At 37.5% G+C, this 23,745-nt stretch overlaps 1 protein-coding gene and 1 long non-coding RNA gene across 19 annotated transcripts in view; one reads left to right on the top strand and one right to left on the bottom strand.

Annotated features, from left to right (window-relative positions):
• Lpp (LIM domain containing preferred translocation partner in lipoma) overlaps positions 1 to 23,745 on the top strand; it is a 663,875-nt gene that overhangs the window by 211,106 nt on the left and 429,024 nt on the right. For 16 of the 18 annotated variants that reach the window (XM_058585075.1, XM_046462626.2, XM_058585070.1 and 13 more), the window contains one exon: positions 10,310 to 10,511. In XM_058585075.1, coding sequence (XP_058441058.1) covers positions 10,319 to 10,511 — 193 coding nt within the window. In that variant the 5' untranslated portion in view covers positions 10,310 to 10,318. Of the gene's footprint in view, positions 1 to 5,550; positions 5,576 to 10,309; positions 10,512 to 23,745 lie in introns of those variants that run through there. The other 2 variants (XM_058585073.1, XM_058585066.1) reach the window with 2 other exon arrangements.
• On the bottom strand, positions 1,817 to 21,901 carry LOC124105464 (uncharacterized). Its single transcript, XR_006855734.2, has 3 exons — positions 21,582 to 21,901; positions 5,362 to 5,549; positions 1,817 to 3,120 (listed from the first exon to the last, which is right to left on the bottom strand). It is a non-coding gene; the product is annotated as an uncharacterized LOC124105464 (long non-coding RNA).

The following is a 23,745-nucleotide window of genomic DNA, read 5'->3' as shown; positions in this document are numbered from 1 at the left end:
ATATACTTTATGCATTTTGGGTTTTTCTTTAATTGCATAGTGGCCAGTGGTTGATAAAAATGCAGAAGTCACAACACTATATTCTCATCAAGAGAAATTTAAAAGGGAATAGGCATTCTCTGGTATGATTCTGAAAGCGATCTGAAACAGCCTGGTTCATTTTTACTCATCTGCCATTGGTTAGTACCTCACCAAAGTTTGTCTCTGTTTCAAAATCTTGAAATAAAAGTGGAACAATTTCCAACATGATTTAAGAAAAAGGTCACCAGTTGAAAATGGTTCCTATTATTTTTTTTCTATTAAATGTGAAATTGCAAAAACAGCCTTTCTTACATAATTCAAATTTATAATACATTCAAATGAGAAATTTGTCTTTTTTCATACCATTTCAAACACTGAGAAATAATTTCTTTAGGCTTTTGGATTGGTGTTAAACAGTTATTATTTCAAAGCATATAATGCATGAATTTGATGGTCTTCATTTTCTAGAAATAACTTGTGGTTCTTGAAGGTTGAAAATTTGTATTTCCCTCTTCCTTGCTTTATTTTTCCATTATCTGAGCACTTAAAAATTTAGCTTAGCAATATTCTTATATTTTGACAATAGGATGAAGTTGATTTCACTTTTTAACAGGTGACAAATTTACTAGCACTTGCTAGTAATTAAAGGTGACAAGTAATTAGAGACACAGATTAAACTGGAAATTTTAATTTATAATAATATCTGAATTCAATAATATCAACTCAAATTATGATGTTCAAATTCAATGCAAAAGCTCTGAGATGATTTACACACAATGGTTGTGACACAGGTTATGAACAGCACAGTTGACAGGTGACAGTTTTGTGAGCACTATAATGTTCAAAAGGCTCATGTGTAGTGATTCAGGCCAAATCTTGTATCTGTGAACACTCTTAGTTGACTCCATGTAGTGGTATGGGCTGAATAAACATAGCATCACAGAAACACACATTATGGCCAGGAGTAAACTTGGCCTGAGATTTATCGGCAGTGGCTTCATCTTCACTGAAAAACAAATTGTTTCTACTTTTTCCAGTTACATGTAAGATAGAAAATTTTCTGCTATCCTCTTTATTTTTACTGTTATATCAAAGTGAATTTGCAATAAAGGAAAAATACAAACAAAATTATTAAAAAATTCAGAGTAATTAAAACATCCCTCAAGTGCTAGTAAACTTCCATGGTTTGTCTAATGGGCATAGCAGACATGTAAACAGATAACTAAAACAGTGTTTATGTGGTTAATACGAGTTTGAACAAGCTGTCAGGGGAACCAGACGAGTGAGCAGCAATTAACTTACAGACCTACCCACTTATTGGTAGGGTTAGGAAGAGAAGATTCCAGATAACCACTACGGCTTCCTCGGAGATTAGACTGTTGATTTTTCCCATCATCACTTTCTCATTCTTTTGGAGGGGCAAAACCTTTATGTGTTAGGCAGCCAGCATGTCATCTTTATAAATCCAGATTTCCACTTTCAGAAGTAGATTTACTGAGCTCAGAAGAGCTTATGCCATTGTTTGCCCCTCTCTCCTGGCCTTGTACAGAAAAGCAGTCTGTTGCTAGAATTAGAGAATTGAGAAACGTCCTTAAGAGTGATTTTTTTTTTTTTTTAAATTTAGTTGTAGATGGACACAATACCTTTATTTTTTTATTTTTATTTTTATTTTTTAATGTGGTGCTGGGGATCAAACCCAGTGCCTTACATGTGCTAGGTAAGTGCTTTACCACTGAGCCACAACCCCAGCCCAAGAGCTTTCCCTGCCTCCCCCCCCCCCCCCCATTCAGGGCACTCGAGAGAAGTCATACCATTACAGAACATAAATTATTGTCATGGGAGGAGATTTTGGAGATCATCTTGCTAATTGTTTATTAGAGCTGGGGAAATTGAGATCTAGAGAGAGTGAATGTTTTCTTGCTCACTTGGCCAGTAGAACAGTTGCCATAAGATATAAGGCTGGGGTCACCCATCTTCCATTCTGATTTTCAATGGCAAGGGTGCTGACTCTTTTGACAGATTCTTTACTCCTCTGTCCATTTCAATGCCTTTCATCTACTTCATCCTGTCCATCCAGCCACAAGGAGTGTTTTTACTTGCTTAGTAAAACTCACCCACTGCAAAAGCTACTGGTAGGCAGAAAAACTGAGTTTGAACGCAGTCTCTGATGTGTTTTCACTGCTCTGATACATTCGGTAAGCTTCTCTGCATGTTATTTTGAACATTGTGCTCAAAGTACAAGAAATGCATCAGTTCCTAAGGTTTCTCCTCACTGAGACTCTCAGTGACCTTTTACCTCCTCAATAACCTATCTGGGCGCTTGTCAACCATGTCTGTTTTTTTCCATGACTAATAGAAATTGTGGCAAACAAAAGGCCAGTTAGTGAGTATTCGTTCCACTCTCTCCTTAGCCTTCTCTGGAGAGTCCTGGTCTTCCAGTGCTATTGTTTCCCTGTCAGGGTTGATTGTTTCCTTCTGCAGTGACATTGTGAATCTGAAGTGAAAGTGCAGTGTAGGGGCATGTCTCCATTCCGTTGCACTTTTTTATCGAAGACAACTACTTGCCTGGATTGGTACTTCTCTTTGCTGCTTTTTGGTTCTTTAGGGATCATCCAATGTATTTGGTCTTTTCTTGTCACCCACAGTGTTGCCAGGAACAGGGAGTACACTGTTAGAATTCGTTTCTGTGGGTACAAACTATGCAAGACAGGCCAAATGTGTCAATTCCTGCTCTTTCCACACTCCTCTCCATTGATAAGAACCTTAACCTACTTAGTTTATGGATTTGTGGGGGAATTATGGAACACAGGAGTTGGAAGGAATGGTAGCAGGTATCTAATCTTTACAGATGGGGAAAGGCACTGAGATTCAAGCAGGTCAGGAAACTAAAGTCATTGAGCCCATTAGTGATTGAGCAAGAAATTACACCCAAGCCCTCTGTATCTAAGTCTAGTGCTCTTTCCAGTTTTCCGAGTGTCTCTCAGAGCCTATATAAAGGTTTGGCATTTCTGTAGAGTTGTTCTCTCGTTACCCCTTCTGAGCAATGCCAGCTGTCCATGCAGAGAGTGGGGCATTTAGCCAGTGTTGGGCCAAAGCTGTCTGTAAAGAGAAGTTGAGTGAATACATTGACATTTTCAGCCCATGGCAGGTCCTGCTTTGCCCTTCCGGCTCTATCTGACCCAGTGCTTCAGAGGAAGGGTGATTACATTTGCTGCTCAACTAACAATTGTGTGTAATTTTCAGCCTGCCTTATTCTTCAGCACTGTCTTCCCACGCTTCCATCACATGCCACAGCATATCTGCTTCGTAATTACACTGGTAGGGACTTACCTACGCCGTTTGGAAAAAGGTTTGCCTAAAGTGCTTATTTACTTGTGAATAATAAATCTTGATTGATACCTTGGTAATCTCTGAGATGCATCCAAGACTCCCTCCCACAGTGGGGAGGGTTGAAGAGTCAGGGAAACGGGTGACACAAAAAGAAAAAGAAAAAAGAGTCGTTCTTCCTCACTGATGAGCTAAAAGAATTATACATGATTAGAAATCTTCAGGCCGGACTTTTGCTTGATATTATTAGCTAGTTCTAAAGTCAGAATCTTTCATACAGTTGTAAAAGCTTGTGAGCAGGTTTGTCATTAGTGCTCATCTAATCTAATCACCACATTTCTAGAGAAGGATACATCACAACTCAGAGCAGGAGTTGCATTATATGCTCATGGCTGAGCTAAGACTGGAAGATGGGTCTGAATTCTGGAGCTGCTGCATCCTCCAGCCAATACCAGTAGGTAGAAAAGGATGTACCCCAGAGAAGAATGCACATCGTCCTATTTTAATATATGATTAAGAAAGCAGTTTTGAAAGTCCAGGAAGGTATTGACTTTTATATACAGAGAAAGTTAAAGAGAAACTTTCCAAGATTTAGAAAAGTGTTATTTAAAATATAACTACTGCTTGTTTAAATGAAGAAAATGTGGCTGAGGGACATGAATGTTAAATCTGCCCTCAGCTGCTCCTGTGTTTAAGTCACAGCTCCTCACCCTTCCAGTTCTTCTGCTGCCAAAGTGGTGGTGTTAATTTCAGCTTCTTCCCTCAATACCATTGTTCAGCCAGTACTGACCGAGAGCCAGGCCTTGAGTTAGTCACCAAGGAAGATCTAGAGACTAATGTATTTCATTTAGAGGTCAATATAAATGCTTTAAGTCAATCATTCTCAATCCTTGAATCAGAATGTATTCATAAAGAATCTGGGGATGTAGCTCAGTGGTAACAGTGCTTGCCTACCATGCACAAGGCCTTGGGTTCATTCCTTGGCACACAAATTAATAAATAATACATGTGTACAGATCTTATATGAGTTTAGTGTGCAGCTTTTAAAAATGACTGTTTGAAGCTTATAGGACTGATGTTACACCATATAATGGTTTGTGCTTTTTAAATTTTGGTGGCCTATATAAATGCTTATAGAGTAGAATATTGACTTGGGAGGGAAAAGAGAAAAAACAATATGACCAAACACTAGTTAGTTCTGCTTTTGTGAATGACAGATAGCAAGCTTGCATCATATGACACCTTTAGAGAGGCATAATGGCTTTGCTAGTATTAACTGTCATTTTACCTGTGGCCCTAAGTTTTCCTGCCCTTAGAGAAGGGCTTGGTCATCCTATGGCATTTTTTAGTCATTCTCATTCTGTGGTGCCTTGATGAATTGGGTCTGTTGACTATTGGCTTTATCAGTTTGTTAAAGTGTGGCTCACTGTGGTTAGGTTTGAGGAAACAGAACAGGGAACACATCACAGCTAGTAGAATCCAAGCGGTAGGAGTGGAGATAATAAAGCAAATCTGCTGCTGCTAGAGACCGTGGATTTGGGGTAGAAAAATCTGTGTTTAAATGTTAGTTGCAATTTATTAATTGTTTCCTTGAACAAGTCATTTAACCACTTACAGCCTTCCAACCTTACTTTGCATGTATGTGTGTGCGTGTGTGTGTGTGTACGTGTGCCCACGTGTGCCCATGCACATGCATGTGGTACTGGGGATTAAACCCAAGGCCTTCTGTATACTAGGCAAGCATTACTACTTAGCAACATCCTCAGCCCCCAGCTTTGCTTTCTTGCCTTGCTAAATGTGGATAATCATAATGCTACCTCATATGGTGGTGGGATGACTGAGTGGCCAATAGACGATCACTTCACAGAAAGCAAATCTTAAATGCATAGTTGCTGTTTGTTGTCAATGTGTGGCTTTTGTGTGCCTCCTAGATAATTAGAAGGCCATGACAGAGGAGCAACAGAGAAAAGGTAATAAGCAAAAATTATTAATTGCCTTTCATTAGCACATTACCTGGAAAATTGGTGCTCAGGGTGCCACGGCTCTGAGCCTCCCTTCACAGTAGGCATCTTGATTGGAGGAGGGCCATTGCTCTTGTTTTCCTCTCTTTTGATGGGGTTGTATATATTTAGATCCTCTATGGGGATCTTCCCTTTCACTTCTTGCTTTCGTGATGATTATAAGCCTAGAGTGAAACCCATCTAGAACCAGAGGAAGTAAGAGCAGGGTAAGTTTTGGTCTATCAAAACCAGCTCTTACCTCTGTTGTGTTTACCTTGGGTCTCTCTGAGTTGCCGAGTAGCCCCAATTGACTTGCTTGTTCATCCATTCGTTAAACTTTTCAGGTTTCTCTAAATCCATTTATCAAATGGAAGGGCCATATAAAGACTTCAGAGAAGAAAAATACTGTAGAATATCAGTTGTTTGGAACTTTACAGATGACTAATTTGCTCATGAGTGTCTTCCCTTATTAAACATCACTCTGGAATAGCTGAGACTAGAACTGGGGCCAGAGGAACTCTGCATCTATATGACTGTATTTATTAACTTCCGTGGGTCCATCCCACATGGACTGATTTTTTTTTTACATGTTGTTTTCACTCTCATTAGATTCCTGTTCAAAGTTAAAAGTTCTAGCTGCATATGTCTTTACATGAGACCTTTAAAACGAAAACTCATTTTCTCTTTCAGACTATTCCCTAACTATTCTTTCCCTATCTTCTTCTTTTCAGGACAGCTGATCTGTCCCTGACCCTCAGACATGCCTTGCTTTGTTCCTGTATCGTTATTGCCAGTCATTGTTCTTGTTGCTCCAGTTACCTTTCAGATCCTCAGTTTTAGAAGTTCTGGCTAAGGACTACCTCGGCCATGCCTGTGCTAGCTCCTGTAACAAACACCAGCATTTCCCTTATGTTTTCTATGTTACTCTCTTTCTCATTCATTATACACATACAAATATATCTTCCTCAGACAGACGTTAAGTTACTCAAAAGTAAAGGGTAAAATTCTGATTCATTTGGAGGTCCACTGATAAACATATAAACTCATTCCTTTCGCAAATTAGTAGATTATTTTTATTGAGTACCTATCATGTACTAGACTCTAGGATTGCAAACAACAATCACGTTTTGCTGTCAAGGATTCGAGAATTCACTTGGGGATGCAGGCACACAATCAGGCAGAGTACTATATGATGAATGTGTAACAGAAGGGTGCCAGGCACTGTCCACCTGTAGAAACATGGCACACATATGAAATGAAGGACACAGTGGGTGGCTTATGTCTTTAAGGACATGAAGGAAGTAATTCTTTGCAGCTAAGTGATGTGTAGTCAAGGAGAAATCATTTTTAACTAAGAGGTAGCTTGTTTCAGGAAATGGATGAATTTCCTGAAAACTAAGACTGAAAAATCACCTTAGAAGAAGTAAAAGACTGCTGCTATTGTAGAAGTTATTAGAAATATGATTATTATTTGTTACTAAAAAGATGTCATATTCTCATATTTAAATGACTGTACTCTGAATCTTGATGAACCTTTAAAGATCAGATAATTCCAAGGTCATTATTATCCTATTCCATTGTCTAGAATAGTTTATCAAACCCCCATATCAAAACCTAATAAAAAGTAAAATGAACAGAGATAAAATACTACAAAATGATCTTCTTATAAGTATATGTACAACAATTCTAAACACATAGTTATTTCATCAGTGTTTCAAAACACCAAAAATGTGACTTTGAAGGATTTATTCTAGGAATGCAAAGATGGTTCAATATCTGGAAATCTATCCACATGGTCCATTACACCACCAAATCCAGAAATACGGAAATGAGATGATTGTTTCCCCTATGGCAGAGAGCTAGAAATTCTAGACAGGTATATGTGACTGAGGGATAACTGTATTCATTCGTTCAGTCTCTTCTGCATAAGATATTCTTATAATGGCTTGTTGGCCAGGCATTGTGCTGATATAGTGCGACTATGCAAGAGTTTCTAGCTAATTGGGGAAGATAGGCTAGTAAATAAATTGCTTCCTTGTGGACTGTTATAAGTTAAAACAAACAAACAAACAAACAAAACCCCCAAAGTACTAGAAGAGCACAGAAAAGGGATTAAGCTATTCCTATTGGGGCAAGTTAGGGAAATAATCAGAGTCAGAGATATTTGAACTGGAGCAAAGTAAAGAGAGGGGGACGGCATTGCTAATATTCTGCTTAAGGGCTGGAACAAGTGTTCAGAGTCATGAATGTTTATTACAACATTTGGGACTCGTGTCTCTGGCTCACTGTTGATGTGGAGGAGAATGGCAAGAGAAGATGCTGTAAAGGGCATCTGCAAACATCTGAAGCAGAGGTGGAGCCTAAATTGCCTCCTTACAGAAGGCAGTGCCAGTGTAATTCTTGGTGCTGGGCTAATCGAAGCAGCTATGGAAGTAATCATTTGCATACTGATTCTTAAGGTTTATCTTCTTTTTAAAAATATATTCTCCTGGAAGCTGCTGTTTCTTTCTGTCTATAGTATATCTGGAAAGGCCAGTGTGACACATTCAATAAGTAACATAGGATTGCTCTGGATATGTGCATCTTTGTTTTAAAGAGAAGTTATAAGTATGATATTAACCTATTTTTAAAAGCATACAATTAAAATATATACTATAGATTTACACGGTGCATTAACACTTGAACATTTTTTGATCCCATTTACTCTTCACTTATATTCCCATTAGAGATGTTGCAAGCAAAATAGTTAGTTTTGTCCCCATTTGGTAGAAGACTGAGACTTGGTTAAAAACAACAACAACAAAAAACCCTGGTATTCCTTGGGGTGGGGGATATACAGTGGTAGAGCACTTGCCTAGCATGTACAAGGCCCTGAGCTCAATCCCTAATGCATGCATAAGCATGCATGCGCATACACACACACACACACAGTTTCTCAACCTTGACACATGGGCTTGATTTGGTACTTAATTTTGCTTTGCTAAAATGATTCCAAATGTGCAGATTTATAGAGTATAACTGACATTTATTGGTCGTTTCTCTATATTGGTTTTGTATTACACCTTAGTGGTGGTTTAGTAATTGTATAAAATATATGGTTCCTGCCTTTCAAGGAACTTGCAGTTTTTTAAGTGTGCATATATACATGCACATAAAGAAGTATAGAAAAAGAAAAGAAAGGCTCTGTACCAGAGGGAAAGACCAGTGTGGTCACTGGCTTCAATGACACGTGTCATGATTCCCAGTCAGAGTATTCCTTATTGGATCATGTTATCCTACTCTTCTGGCAAAATTCTACCTCCAGGTGTTTTCCTCCTGGTAAGATGGTCATATAATTTTCAGTGACCTTCTATGGGAACAGAAGCATTCCTTCCCCCCATTTTGAATAGCAGTTAACAGCATACAACACTTTAGTATTGTTTCACTGGTTGACAGAGAAGATCTTTTAAATCTTAGTTTTTCAGTAATGGAGGTGCCTTGGAGAGGGTTCAGAGTCATGTCGGTCATCCTCTGTGTGCACTGATGTCAATTCTAGGGCTTCACTGTGTCCCACCTCTCCTCCTCTACCCTATTTCTCTACTGTTATGTCATGTGCTGAGGCCTTTTTATCTTCCTGCATTTTCTTTGCTCTTTCTCTTTATAGACATCTGGAGGTAATCATGTAGTCCTCTTAATTAATTCAGTTCAATTAATAAATTACTAGGTGGGTTAGGGCTGGGAGTGGGTACATGTTACCTTCCGGGCCTCCCATGCTAGAGAGCTCTTGTAATCAGCCTTGGAGAGCCCTCCTTGGCAGGCTGCATGGAGGAGTGGTTGGCTTATCCTGGCAGAGGAGACTTGGCTTTCCCTTTTTCATAAAGTGTATATAATATGATCAGAGCAACATCCAGGCTGGGCTGGTTGTTCCCCACGTAAAGTTAGGTTTTTTTTCCTTAATTTCCAACATAGTGTCTGCTCAGCGTAGCTCTTAATGGACATCTCTTTGTTGTTCAGGGCTGACCTATGCATTACAGATGGGTAATATTTGTTTGCTACTAAATGCCAGTAATTGTTCCAGGCATTGTGGCAACCAGTGTCTCCTGCCTCGTCATCTCCAAGTAGTTCTTGGTAGGAAGCAGAACTGCTCTTTGAGGGGACTTAAAGGGTTCTGTCAGACATCTGTCATGCCCCTCTTCCCAAAATAAGCTTTTATTGTTTCCTTAATGCCTGAAGGATAAACGTAATCTCTTCTCACTTTAGTTCTATCATATGTTTTGGTTCTGCTAGTTACTTTCTTTTCTTTCCCCTCCAGTCACATGAAACCAAGTGCTGGTATTTTTCTGCCTGTGTGACTTTCCTGCCATTGTTCAGGCTCAGCCTCTGGTCAGCATTCAGGGCCCAGCTGGGTGGCTGTCCTCCGTGCTGTCCTCCGTGAGGTCTTGCTGGCTGTGCTCCAGGCGAGAAGGATCTTATCTTTTTCTGCCTCCCAGCCACACATTTTAAAACCACACTTAGGTAACATTGCCTCATTTAGGTATCACAATTTAATTGGTATAATAATTGTTTTAATAGATTATTTATAAAATTTGAAACTTTCCCCCCAATTTCCTACAAAGAAACTTCTTCATGTTAGGAACCATTTTTTTTTTTTTCATATCTACTTTTCCAAGAGTATGGGCTACTGAAATAAATAATTACTGGAGAGGAGATATTCAAGCATGAGGGACTGTCGTCTTCTTGTTCTCCTTTTCTCCCAACCTTTCTCCCCCTTCTACTCTCCTTCTCTTTCTGATGATATCTCTTCCTCCCATGTTTTTCCTTTTTTTCCATATTCCTTCACCTTTCTTATTTCTTTCTTAATTTTTTTCCAGAGAGCTTTATTTAAAGTCCTTAGGCATGGATTAAGATGAAATAACCGTGAAGTGAGGTATGCCACCTTCACTTTCATGCTTCTTAAAAACTGTGTTTCTTTTTTATTACAGATTCCAATAATGTCTCATCCATCTTGGCTGCCACCCAAAAGCACTGGTGAGCCCCTTGGCCATGTGCCTGCACGGATGGAGACCACCCATTCTTTTGGGACCCCCAGTATTTCAGTGTCTACACAACAGCCACCCAAGAAGTTTGCACCGGTAGTGGCTCCAAAACCCAAGTACAACCCATACAAGCAACCTGGAGGTGAGGGTAAGTGCTGGCATTTCAGATTTCAGTGTCCACCATGGGAAAATTCAGTATAACGGAAGTGATTTATAGTATATTATTGTGTGGCCAAAAGGTGGCTTGTAAATTAATTCACAATGTATTTAGCATAGTTTTTGGACTATCAAAGGTTAATGAGCCTCCAGTAATTACCTGGCTCAATTCCTTTTTTAGAAACAAAGAGAATAAGCCCTCACAAGGGTTATATGTCTATGGATATGGCTTCTTTATTCAAATATGGCTTCTTTATTCAAAGCTTAGTGTCCTTGTGCTACCTTATCCTCTATTTCAGCCCACTGTCTCGTGGGGATGTGTCCATCATCTAATGGTTCCCATTACCATTGATCCTTTACTCTAAATTGTTGCTATGCAATAGTCTGATGAGAAACCCATATGAAGTGAATCTAATTGAGTGCCTGGAATTATTTTCCCTTCTTTGGCTCTTTCTGCTGCCTTAGGCTGCTGGAGGATGAAGTTGTCTTCAGAGCTCTGGGAGGTTTTCACTTGCTAAAGCTCACAGACAATTCTGACTGAAGCCTTAGATTCAGGGGTTTTTAATAATCATACCTTCAGTTTACACTGAGTGGGGTGTGAAGGTCTGCCTGAAGTGAGCATTCACATGTGTGTGTACACACACTCTTGTGTTAAACTGTACAGGCAGTGCAAATGCTGCTGTACTTCTTGGTTGAAGTAGTACTATATTTTTGCCAGTCAATATCAGCAGCTCATTCAAACCTATGAAACCATAATTTATAACTAATACACAGAAGGATGCTATGCTTCTAGAAAATGAGAAAGAAGAGGTGGTGGAAGGTGAGTCAGCTGCTCTGTCCCTATTTTCCACCCCATCTCACCTTTTAAAAAGATTATCTTAGCCTTTCCATGATTTTTTCCATTACTTCTTGGATAACATTTTGGCATGTTTGGTTTAGAAATATTTCCCAAGACTTTTCCATGTTCTGCGTTAATGTTTAGTCTTTCTCTTTTCTTCCTATTTCTCTCCGACTCCCAGTAAATACTTTGCTAGTCTGTTAGTGTTTTAGGACTGATGTCAGAAGCCGGGTTGAGATGTCTAGACGTCTAGCTTGTGTGAGGTGGCCAAATGCCTAGGAAGAGTGTGTGTGGGGGGGTCATACATCAGCTTGCCTGAAGCTGTGGCTATGGATCTTTGGATGTCCTTTCCCCAGAAAAGGTGACCAGACCTTTAGAGACTTGCTCTGGAAAAACAGCAAACGAAGACCACAGCACTCTTCTGTTCTCCATAGCAGTGCTTGAAGTTTTATTGCCCTTGAAGGAGACTGCATTTTTTTTTGCAACTAATCAGGGTCTTAGTGGAATTGGTTTTCTTTGACTCATCATTCTTTAGTGATTGTGGGGCTTGGAAATGGGATCTGGAAGAGGATTGCTCTCACGGGGATAGGAGGAGCCATGTGTTGGCTTCCTCATTTGTTTTCTCAACATTTTCCTATTCTAATTACTCCTTGACATTGCTACTTTGTCTCCTAACTTTGGAGATAACTCAAAAGGGCTTCCTTCTAATAGGAATACAGACATGGTCAGTTAAAGAGTAAGTTGGAGGCAATGTGAAGAAGTCTTAGCAGGTATGTTGATGTCATGCCGGAGAGTTCGGCTATGCACTGCAGGTTCTGTATTAAGTAGGCCAATACATACACATATGAGATAAGAAGATGAGAGACACATACCGTGCTCCTTTAGACTTTATTCTGAATACCAAGTCTTGCAGTGACTGTCACATTTCTTTGACTTTTGTTATCGCACCTACTTTTATTCTTGTCACCTTTATAACATGTAGTATATACCAGGCACTAAGCTCTTCCATGATTATATTATTGCCTTTTCATCCTAACCCAGGAAGCCTGTTTTTCCCATAAGGAAATGGAAGCTTAATGAGGGGAGGTGATGTCTCTGTCATTCGCGGCTGATAAATTTTTGAAATGGAGCTGTGATCTGTGTCTTCCTGTGAGCAGCTTCATCCTACAACTTGCATTTCCATTTATCTTACTCTGCCCCTTCTTGGAGCTTTGCAGTCCAGCAGTTGATTAACCACTGCTCCCTTCACAGTACCAATTACATTTCTCGCCTTGATATTATGCCTGTAACCTCTGGGGTCTGCTTTTTCCTTCTTAAATTCTAACTGTGAAAGTATAGAAGTACCCACATTTTCCACATCAACTTATATTTATGTGATACCTATATATTGTAATTTTCTTTTATAAGATATTCTGCTAATAACCTTTTTCTAAAGGGCTTTGGTACACTTAAAAGTGGGGTATGCTTTTTCCCAGTTAGTAGCTCTTTACACCTTAGGTTCTTTTATTTTACTTCCATTGTTCTCCTACTTTTCATTAATTTTTGTAAAGATTTGTGTTTCCTCAGCTGTCTTCAAATGCTTCAACATTTCCAAATGCCTTTCTGTGTCTAATACTATGAGCTTGTCCACTTACCTGTCTGTCTGTATCTGTGGCTATTGTTGTTTTATCTTCTTACAGATTTTATAGTGTCAGTTGTCGGTATCATTTTCTATGAAATTATTTTGGTTTGTATTTATGATTTTGTTCCATCAATTCCTCTATTCTGTACTGATGAGGAAAACATGCATATTCTTTAAAGAGCAATATTCTTCTGCACCACCATTTAATATGATTTATCCTGAAATCTGGGTTCTTTCTTTGCTTTTAAAGAACAACAACTTAAAAGCAACAAGACAAAACAAAACCAAAGTCTTATTAAACTTTTGATGGTATAACAGTATATATTTCTTCTTTTGCTCTTGGTAGATAGTAAAGTTTGTAAGTTTTCCTATAGTTCAGTCACTCTAGGAATTAGAATCTCAATTACCCTCTCTCATCCCACTCTTTCTTACTGTTTCTTTTAATAGTTTGGTTGATTAAATTTTGGAGATTTTTAAAAAATACATCATTTTAATAGATATTAATCTAGAGTGATTTGTAATGTTTGCAAGTTTGTAAACTTGGAGTTGTCTTATGGCCTAGGATGGACAATTTTCTTTATTCTTTTCTTTTTTTGTAATGACTGTTGGACCTAGGACACTTTACCATTGAGCTACATTCTTTAGTCTTTTTATTTTCTATTTTATGACAGGGTCTCACTAAGTTGCTGAGGTCCTTGCTAAGCTTCCAAGGTTGGCCTTGAGCTTGCAATCCTCCTGTCTCAGCCTTCTGAGTCTCTGGGAGTATAGACGTGTCACCACACCTAGCTAGAATTGAATTCTTTTTAAATCTCTGAAATACCTTTTAAAAAATATTGTGTTAGATTTTTGAAAAGTGAATCTATCAGATCCCAGGTGAAGATGATGCTTTCAGTTGAATCCCTTTATATTGATACAATCCTTTCTAATTTCTTGAGCACCTTCATTTCATTGTTTTAATTTTCAGAAGAGAATTTTTACTGTAGCTCTCTGAGGTACATAGAACAGGTATTGGTGCCATTTCACTGACTGGTGGAGTATCAGAAATAAAGTAGCTTATTAAAGTATGATGGAGGTAGTAAAAGAGTATCTAGAGCTCTGAGCTGATTTTCAAGGACTCTTCTTGGTTGGACCAGACAACTTCATGTCCTTTTTAATTCCATTGTTTTATTATTCTATGATTCCTCCTTGAAATTAATTTCAAAATGGTGATCCTTTTCATAAACTATTCCTACATATTACCTTGTATATTTCTATATGATAAAAATTAGGCCTCTGTTTCCAGCTTTGCTCACCTTATTCTGTCTAAGCTTTTAAAGATAGACCCGGAGAGGCAAGATAAATTTTATTAAAAAGGAGTCCTTAGCTGGAATTTAGTTTACCAGAACTTGCTATGCTTTCTGCTACCCTGAGGTTATTAATCCATTCCATGGAGAAGAAATAGTTATAGATCACTGCTAATACGGGATTGGCACAGTACTCATAATAAAATGTTGATACAACATAAATGATGGGAGTCCCCATGATGGAGCTGACAGCTGAACTTATTTTCTTTATACTTTCATGCTTGGGCCATTGTTCCTGTACTAATTGTGAAGTCTTTGAGTAGTTGAACCAGAAAAAAAGCGTGAAAGTTGTCCAGTTTAGTTCTTCCCTTTGCCAGATGTGAAGACATACACTGAGATGGCAGGGAGAGGCTTTCCTGAGGTTACCCAAGAGGTTGGAGTTGAACTGGGTCCAGATCCCAGGTTTCCTAAGTGTACTCTTTTCACTGTATCACTACCACTGGCTAAGGCAAGATTGACATTTGGATCCTCGGATTGACAATTACTAGGTTACTGATACTTGGTGGAGAGTTAGCCAATAGTGATGTAAAGTCATGTGTTCTGATTTGGCAGTACACATTTGTTTTGTTTAGCAGAGGAATAGCATGTAAGAGAGAGGGATGGTCACTGTGGCAATATGTTTAAAGCAATCACTTAGAATGGAGTTTACTCACTATTTCTGTCTCAAATGCATAGGCCAGTTTGGTGCTGTTTTGTTTTCTTGTTAAGGAAACCTCTTTCCATTTACACCTGAAGTCGTCAGTGGGAGAACATGGCGATATCTAAATATTTAGACTCACCGTGTGCTCTCTGGGGTCTTATAGTCCTTGTTCCCATTGCAAGGTGACACTTGCCTATGACTTTGGAGATACAAATGGGATCCATCTTATTTTTGTATCCTGACAGTGTTGTTAAATTGTGAGCAGTCACAAATGAGAGGTCGCAGTGTCACTGATGGTAGTTATAATTATGCATAGTGTACCAGGAGGACAGTCACAATGAGTCTCTAATGAGACTTGGGTTTGACTGGCATGCCCTTTTTTTTTTTGGATCAGAGTAACATCTTAGGCCTAATCTATCACTATGGAGTGCAATATATGGGTTTTAATTTTCAGGTCCTCAGGGGGTAAAAGGACAAGCTGTTCATTTATTAAAGGATCAGATATTAATTGTATTAATTTGATCGTTACATTGCATCTTCTTGCAGAGAAAATAACTTCTAGTTCTTGGATGCTGTTAAATCATGCCAGAATGTCATAGGCCTTATCAGATTCAGAAGCTCCATGGGGCAGCACTGGCTTGGTGGTCTGGGCATTTACATTATCAGTTTTAGCATTTGACCTTGGGTATGATACTCTTCTATTCCACAACTGTCTCCTTAATTTATAAATTAATTGGCAGTATTAATTACCTTAATGATTGTTTTAAGAATCAAATATAATGATATGTTTGAAAATGTCTTTGAAACATAAAATGCTTTACAGCCCTAAGGAATTTTATTGTATGCTTATTCAATAGTCATTTATGTAAAATAGATTTGGTGCCAGACACTCTTCTAGGGCTGAAGTAATGGCAATTAGCAAAACAAACTAATTCTTGACCTCATGGACTGTATTTCTTTCTATAATAAACATGGCTTATATTGTTATTAATAATAAGTAATATTGATCAAATGATAAAATATTGTTTGTTCAATAAAAGCATTTTATAAACTTTTACATATTCTTTTGCATGTAACTTTATTTATTTATTTTCATTTATATATGAGCAGCGGAAAACATTACATTTCTTATTACACATCTAGAGCACGATTTTTCATATCTCTGGTTGTATACAAATTATATTCACACCAATTTGTGTCTTTATACATGTACTTTGGATAATAATGATCATCACATTCCACTTCATTTATAACCCCATTCTCTCTCTCTTCCCCTCCAACCCCTCTGCCCTATCTAGGGTTGTCTAGTCCTCCCATGCTCCCTCTCCCTATCCCACTATGAGTCAGCTTCCTTATATCAAAGAAAACATTCAACATTTGTTTTTTTGGGGATTGGCTACCTTCACTTAGCTATCTAACTATCCATTTACCTGCAAATGCCATGATTTTATTCACTTTTATTGCTGAGTAATATTCCATTGTGTATATATACCACATTTTTAAAATACATTCATCTATTGAAGGGCATCTAGGTTGGTTCCACAGTTGAATTGTGAATTGTGCTGCTATAAACATTGATGTGGCTGTGTCCCTATAGTATGCTGTTTTTAAGTCCTTTGGGTCTAGACTGAGAAGAGGGATAGCTGGGTCAAATTTGGTTCCATTCCCAATTTTCCAAGAAGTATCCATACTGCTTTCCACATTGGCTGCACCAATTTGCAGTCCCACCAGCAATGTATGAGTGAGTGTACCTTTTCCCCGACATCCTGGCCATCACTTATTGTTGTTTCTCTTCATAATAGCTGCCATTCTGAGTGGAGTGAGATGAAATCTTAGAGTGGTTTTAATTTGCATTTCTCTAATTGGTAGTGATGATGAACATTTTTTCATATATCTGTTAATTGATTATATATCATCTGAGAAGTGTCTGTTCAGGTCCTTGGTCCATTTATTGATTGTGTTATTTGTTTTTTTAATGCTTAGCTTTTTTAGTTCTTTATATACCCTAGAGATTAGTGCTCTAGCTGATATGTGAGGAGTAAAGATTTGCTCCCAAGATGTAGGCTCTCTATTCACCTCACAGATTGTTTCTTTTGTTGAGAAGAAACTTTTTAGTTTGAATCCATCCCATTTATTGATTTTTGATTTTAATTCTTGTGCCACAGGAGTCTAGTAAGGAATTTGGGGCCTAATCTCACATGATGGATTTTAGGGCCTACTCTTTCTTCTATTAGACACAGGGTCTCTGGTTTTATTCCTAAGTCCTTGATCCATTTTGAGTTGAGTTTTATGCATGGTGAGAGATAGGGGTTCAACATACGGAAATCAATAAATGTAATTCATCACATTGCTAGACTTAAAGATAAGAATCATAGGTTCATCTGAATAGACGCAGAAAAAGCATTTGACAAAATACAGCACACCTTTATGTTCAAAACACTGGAAAAATTAGGGATAATAGGAACATATCTCAACATCATAAAAGCTATCTATGTTAAGCCCTAGGTCAACATCATTCTAAATGGAAAAAAAAAAAATTGAAGGCATTCCCTCTAAAAACTGGAACAAGACAGGGATGCACTCTTTTACCACTTCTATTTAACATAGTTCTTGAAACACTGGCCAGAGCAATTAGACAGATGAAAGAAATTAAAGGGATACACATAGGAAAAGAAGAACTCAAATGGGCACTATTTGCTGATGATATGATTATATGCCTAGAAGACGGTAAAAGTTTCACCAGAAAACTTCTAGACTAGTAAATGAATTTAGCAAAGTAGCAGGTTATAAAATCAACATCCATAAATGAAAGGCATTTCTGTATATCAGTGACAAATCCTCTGAAAGGGAAAAGAGGGAAACTACCCCATTTACAATAGCCTCAAATAAAAAATACCTGGGAATCAACTTAATGAAAGAGATAAAAGATCTATATAATGAAAATTACAAAACCCTAAAGAAAGAAGTCAAAGAAGACCTTAGAAGATGGAAAGATCTACCTTGCTCTTGGATAGGCAGAATTAACATTATCAAAATGACCATACTTCCAAAACCTCTATAAAGATTTAATGCAATTCCAATCAAAATTCAAATGGAATTCCTCATAGAAATAGAAAAAGCAATCATGAAATTCATCTGGAAAAATAAGAGACCCTGAATAGCAAGCAATCTGTAGCAGGAAGAGTGAAACAGGTGGCATCACTATACCAGACTTTAAACTATACTACCGAGCAATAGTAACAAAAACAGCATGGTATTGGCACCAAAACAGACTGGTAGACCAATGGTACAGATTAGAGGATACAGAAACTAACCCACAAAATTTCAATTATCTTGTATTAGACAAAGGTTCCAAAAACATGCATTGGAGAAAAGATAGCCTCTTCAACAAATGGTGCTGGGAAAACTGGAAATCCATATGCAAACTCATACATACTTTTGCTAATAATTATTCTGAGTTATAAAACAAATTCTACAATACTAATAAACATGTGCTAATATAATATATTATTATTGATACTGGTTTCTATAAATAATGATAAATCTTATGAACTCCTAATAACAGTACTAGAATCATAATGCCTCAGTATCATAAACTATAGAATTCTGAAACTGGTATGTTAAATCTTTGTTTCCTAAATGAGAATAGTTAATTCACCGATTATATTTCTAGGAGGTGCTAGAACTTTGTCTAGGAATGCTGTTTTAAAACAGAGAATCCTTGTGTGCAGGGAGGGGTTATTGTTCCAGTTTAGAGACTCAATAAGGCCAAGTGGCTTGTTTGGTATTTCTGAACAATAAGTTGTAAAGCTGAGCTTTGAACCTGTGGATTTCTTCCATGATGGCCACTGTCCTGTCACAGATGCATTTTGGGTAACTTATTTGGAGACTACAGTGATAGAAGAAATATACCTACACAGAGTGGATGAGATGAAGAAATATACCTACACAGAGTGGATGAGATGTGTTAGAAAAAGAAATTAATGTACTTTTGACAGAAATCTCATTCATTGTAAGCCTGTGAGTTTATGAATTCTTAATAAGATGATGGATTCTTAACCCCTACATGGTTTCAAAAGCAGTGAGTGATTTATGCCAATTTGTGTGATGAGACCTTCTTTATTTGTCTTTATGTTAAAGTATATAAATGTATATTGTAGTAGTTCACTGCATATTTTAGTTCTGGTCAGAGCTTAGTTTCATTTATTCTTTATTAGAATATAGAAAGCCACAGTGAAATACCGCCACAGTGAAATTCCACCACAGCTATTAGGACAGCTAAAATAAAAAAAAGTTATACCATATGTTGGATAGGTGAGGAGGAACCATCTCTTACACTGCTGATAGGAATGTGTAATTGGTATTGTCACTTTGGAAAATTTTGCCATTTTTTAACAAAAATAAACATGTACTATCCATATGACTCAGCAGTTGTACTCATTGGCATTTAACCCAGAGAAATGAAAAATTATGTTTCCATGAAAACCTTTACATGAATGTTTATAGCAACTATTTTTCTATAATGACAAAACACTGGAAACAATTTAAATGTCTTCTGGTGGGCAAGTGTTTAAGTCTGGTGGTGTGTTCTCAGAATGGAATGATAGTATTCACCAATAAAGAAGGAAAGAACTGTTGTTACATATGCAAACCTGCAATGATCTTGATAGCATTCAGCTGAACAGAATACAATCCATCTCGAATGGTTGTTATGTTGTATAATTTCATGTATAGGATATTCTTGAGATGACAGAACTTTAGAGTTAGAGAACAGATGAGTGATTGTTAAAGAACAGAGATGGAGGAGTGGGATAGCAAGTGAGCATTCATATCAAGAGAAAGCAACAGGAGACTTTGGTGGTGGTGGAACATGTCTGTATCTTGACTGGGGTGATAATTACATGAACCTATACATGGGATCAAATTGTTTAGAGCTATATACACAATCATGTCAATGCCAGAAGTCTAGTTCACAGTAATGTAACAGGGTCAGTTTTCTGGTTTTGATGATGCACTATAGCTATATAGAACCAGAGTAAACTATACATGGGGTTCTGTACTATTTTTGGAACTTTCTATGAGTCTACATTTCAAAATAAAAATTTTAATAACAGCAAGATAATGAAATACATGCAGATTTCCTAAAGTACCATCTTTTGTGCAACTTCAATTGCTTGTATATTTTAAGATCACTGCTATAATGTACAGCTTTTCTCAGTGGTTCTCCAAGCTAACCAGACTTCATAAAAACTTGGGGAACATTAATAAAACAAAATAGAGGTCCTAAATATCATCTCAGTCCTTCAGAATCAGAATCTCAGTGCATGGACTTAACAATATGCATTAAAACAAAACAGAACAAAACTACACTCCCAAGTCCTCTGATTGATACTTAACCCAACTTTGGTCATTACTATTTTACTTCATTCACTCCAAGGACCAGTGCTCAGTGCTTTGTGAACCTTCTCTAGGTCCTTTGGGTGTTCTTTCTCTCTGAAAGGAACCGTTTTCTTTTGATAGTTCTACAAGTGTACAATGTAGAGATTCAGGGACTCAAAATAGTCTCACATTGCTATACTTTTCCTTCTGAGCTTTCATCTCAGACATCATTTGTTTGCATATGTTTACATATGTTGTTTACATATGTTGTCCTAAAGACTTTTATTTAGGATCCAAAAAAAAAAAAAACAGAAGAAAGAATATTTAAAACAAGAACAATAAAAGATCGATTTTTCTAGAGTGTCCCACAAGATGCTCAGTTTTCTGTATTATAGAGCACTCACTTTTGTGGTACTTCAGGTAGTGATGCCTGAAATCTCAGTCAATTTGGGTCACGGAAGGTCTATGTAAATCATCTATAAATGAATTCATTGTGGATATTATAAAAATAAATCTGACACCTGAGCCTGTGGGCAAATATACCATATAAAGAAATTATAGCCTAAAACAGTGATTGACCTAAGGAGAGAACTGTTAAAAAAAAAAAAAAAGTCAAGAGTATGGTGTTTTTTTAATCATCCTTCCTTAAAATTACTTCAGACTAGACAGCCAAGGACAGCACCTAGGATGGATGAGTGCAAATCCCTGGGATTTGGTGCCCCGAGGCTCCCAGCACTTTGCCCTTCCATCATTCTCTCTTATGACTTGTTCTCTCCATTGTTTTATATGTTGTTGTCTTCAAACAGAATAGCTGGTCTGCTGGTCAAGATAGACACATAACAGGCACTGCTCATGCATCATGAAAATTTAGTGCCATAATAGATAATGAAGGATGTTTTATGAGAGGAACTGGGGAGAATTTTGTTGAGAAGGGATGTCTGATTTGAGTCTTGGAGAATGAGTTGTTTGTCAGAAAAGGGCAGTGGACAGCTTCACATGCCAAGCAATAGGAACAGCATGCACAAAAACCGAGAACGGAGTCCACTGTGACCCTTGTGATTTCAGCAGCTCTTTGCTAATGTCCTCAAGGAGTGCTTGTGGTCTCCTGGGAGTAACTCTGCAGGGGGAGTAGGATGACTTCACTCTGGGTAGATCCAAACATTGTCATGTGCACCTCTAGGAATAGCTCCAGGAAGTGGGGTAGCTAGAGAGGAAGGACCCACAAACAAGGGAATACTTACCTAGGAGTATGGGCAAGAGGCACCGTCCTTGTAGTCCCGGCTCTAAGTATCATTGCCATCTCTCCTCAGTCATCTCTTGGGCTTTAGAATGAAATGCTTCTGTACATTATAAATGCTAAGGCAAATGAAGAGGAATAAAGTATTCTCTTGAAACGATCTCAGGTCATCCTTTGTACCTAGTCAAACACAACACCCTGAAGAATTTGAGATGGAGCCAACTTAAACATTTTTTTCTTTGTTGTTCTGTTTCTTACTTCTCCACACTTTGGGGTGACCCTGAGAAAACAGGAAGCAATGAAATAAGGATTTTATTATGAAATATTTATCACAGCTTGTAACTTTAAATATGTATGTGTACATGTGCATACATGTGAATAATTTCAGAGCACTTTCTCACATATCTAGTTCAATCACCAATGTGTCCTGTAATTTCATTATAGTTCCTACATTATCATGGTTCCAAGACACAAATAAAAATCCGAGATTCAGAGGATCCACCATGAGGCTAATAAACAGAGAAGCCACTTTTAACTAAGTCTTAATATTTTCCCTTATGTTTTGGTAATGTAAATTAAATACTATATAATAAAAAAAAGCATTTTTTTTCTTTTTTTTGCAGCACCGAGGATCAAACCCACACAGGCTCACACATGCTAGGCAAGTGTTCTACCCCGGAGCTACAACCTCAGCCCCTAATCACTGATTTTGATTTTTAACTAAACAATTTCTCTGGTGCAACAGTGTCTGAAGGATTTGAAAAACGTTTTCATGGATTTATTAGTCTCTCTTGCATCTGAAGTCCATTTTGCTTTACTGTTTACCTAATCTTTCCAGTCACACTGTAAAAGATGTCATCACCCTTCCATCTGTAGAGGGTTTAATGTACACAGTGTGAAAATCTAGCACAGAGCAAAGCTGTAATTTGAGCCTATCTCCTGATCCAAGTCTGTAGCTTTATCTCAACATTACACTGAATCTCACTTAATTTTTTTTAATAAAAGAAAGAAAAATTTCTCTGTAGTATTTCCCCCAGTGGTTGCCATTCAGAGCTGTTTGAAAATTATTTAGGATTCATCTGTTCATGGATGCACATGATATATGAAAATATAAGTCAGCCATTGTGATCTCAAGAAGTCACTACCAAGGAAACATTTCAGAAAACATATGGAATAAGCACTTTATATCTCTATTAATGCAAGTCTGTTATATCTTATTGCTTAAACTTTTTTAGTTATCACTGACAAGTTTATTGACCTTAAAATGATATTTTAATTTGGAGTTATTTTTTGTTATTGATCTGCTCGTATATGTTACAATTATTTCAGTTTTATTTAGTGCTTTCTCTATAATAGTTAGTTGCTGGAAAAGAAACATTTAAGTAATATTATGTGTACCTAGAAATGTCACCATTGAAAAGGAGGATGAAGTGTCATTCATGCCCAGCTGATAGGGTCCCTGGTAGACAGATTTTGCTTTTCCATATCTCAACCTCTACACTTAACTTTGGTGACTTTATTGGGGCCAATTCAGATGCATCTCATGATATTTTATTGAACAAGGTTATATATAATAGTTAACAAAAATTAGAAGCAAATTTTAGTCCTGAAGAAGTTTACATTTTCATTAGGAACTTTGCATATGAAGATGATGGTTTAACTCACACTATAGAGCTTTAATTAAAGCCTGTATTTGTGAAGTAATTATAGGGTTAACTCCATCAGAGGAGTCAGAAGGAAGTGTTTACTTGGGGCCAAGATAACACTGGAAGATTGCAAAGAGGAGAGAATCAGGGGAGGCAGCAGTTGAGCATGTAGACTCTGGCACCAGAGAGTTCTGTGTTCAAATTTTGATTGATTTCAACCTTTAATTTCTCTGGGAACCTTGCCCCACCAGGTTGAGTGCCTACCTAAGCTCTCTCCATTTTTACTCACTTTTAAAGTAAGAGATGTGTATTTCAAAGAATTGTTTTGAATGTTAAATGAAGTGATAAGATTGGCATAGCACCTGGCCCAAAATAATGAATAGATCAATGGATACTGCTATCATTGTTGTTGTTGTTGTTGTGATTAAAATTAAAACACCAACTTTGCCTCTGGGAGTCATAATTCATAGTTTTTTTCTTAATCCACAGATTTTAAAATCATAAGTGCCCAAATATAGTTCA

The sequence above is a fragment of the Marmota monax genome, unplaced genomic scaffold, assembly GCF_021218885.2.
Source record: "Marmota monax isolate L192 unplaced genomic scaffold, Marmota_monax_Labrador192_F-V1.1 WCK01_AAM20220418_F8-fsc00100, whole genome shotgun sequence".
Classification (NCBI taxonomy): domain Eukaryota; kingdom Metazoa; phylum Chordata; class Mammalia; order Rodentia; family Sciuridae; genus Marmota; species Marmota monax.
The sequence above is the reverse complement of the archived record's forward strand: the minus strand, read 5'-3'. Positions and strand labels throughout refer to the sequence as shown.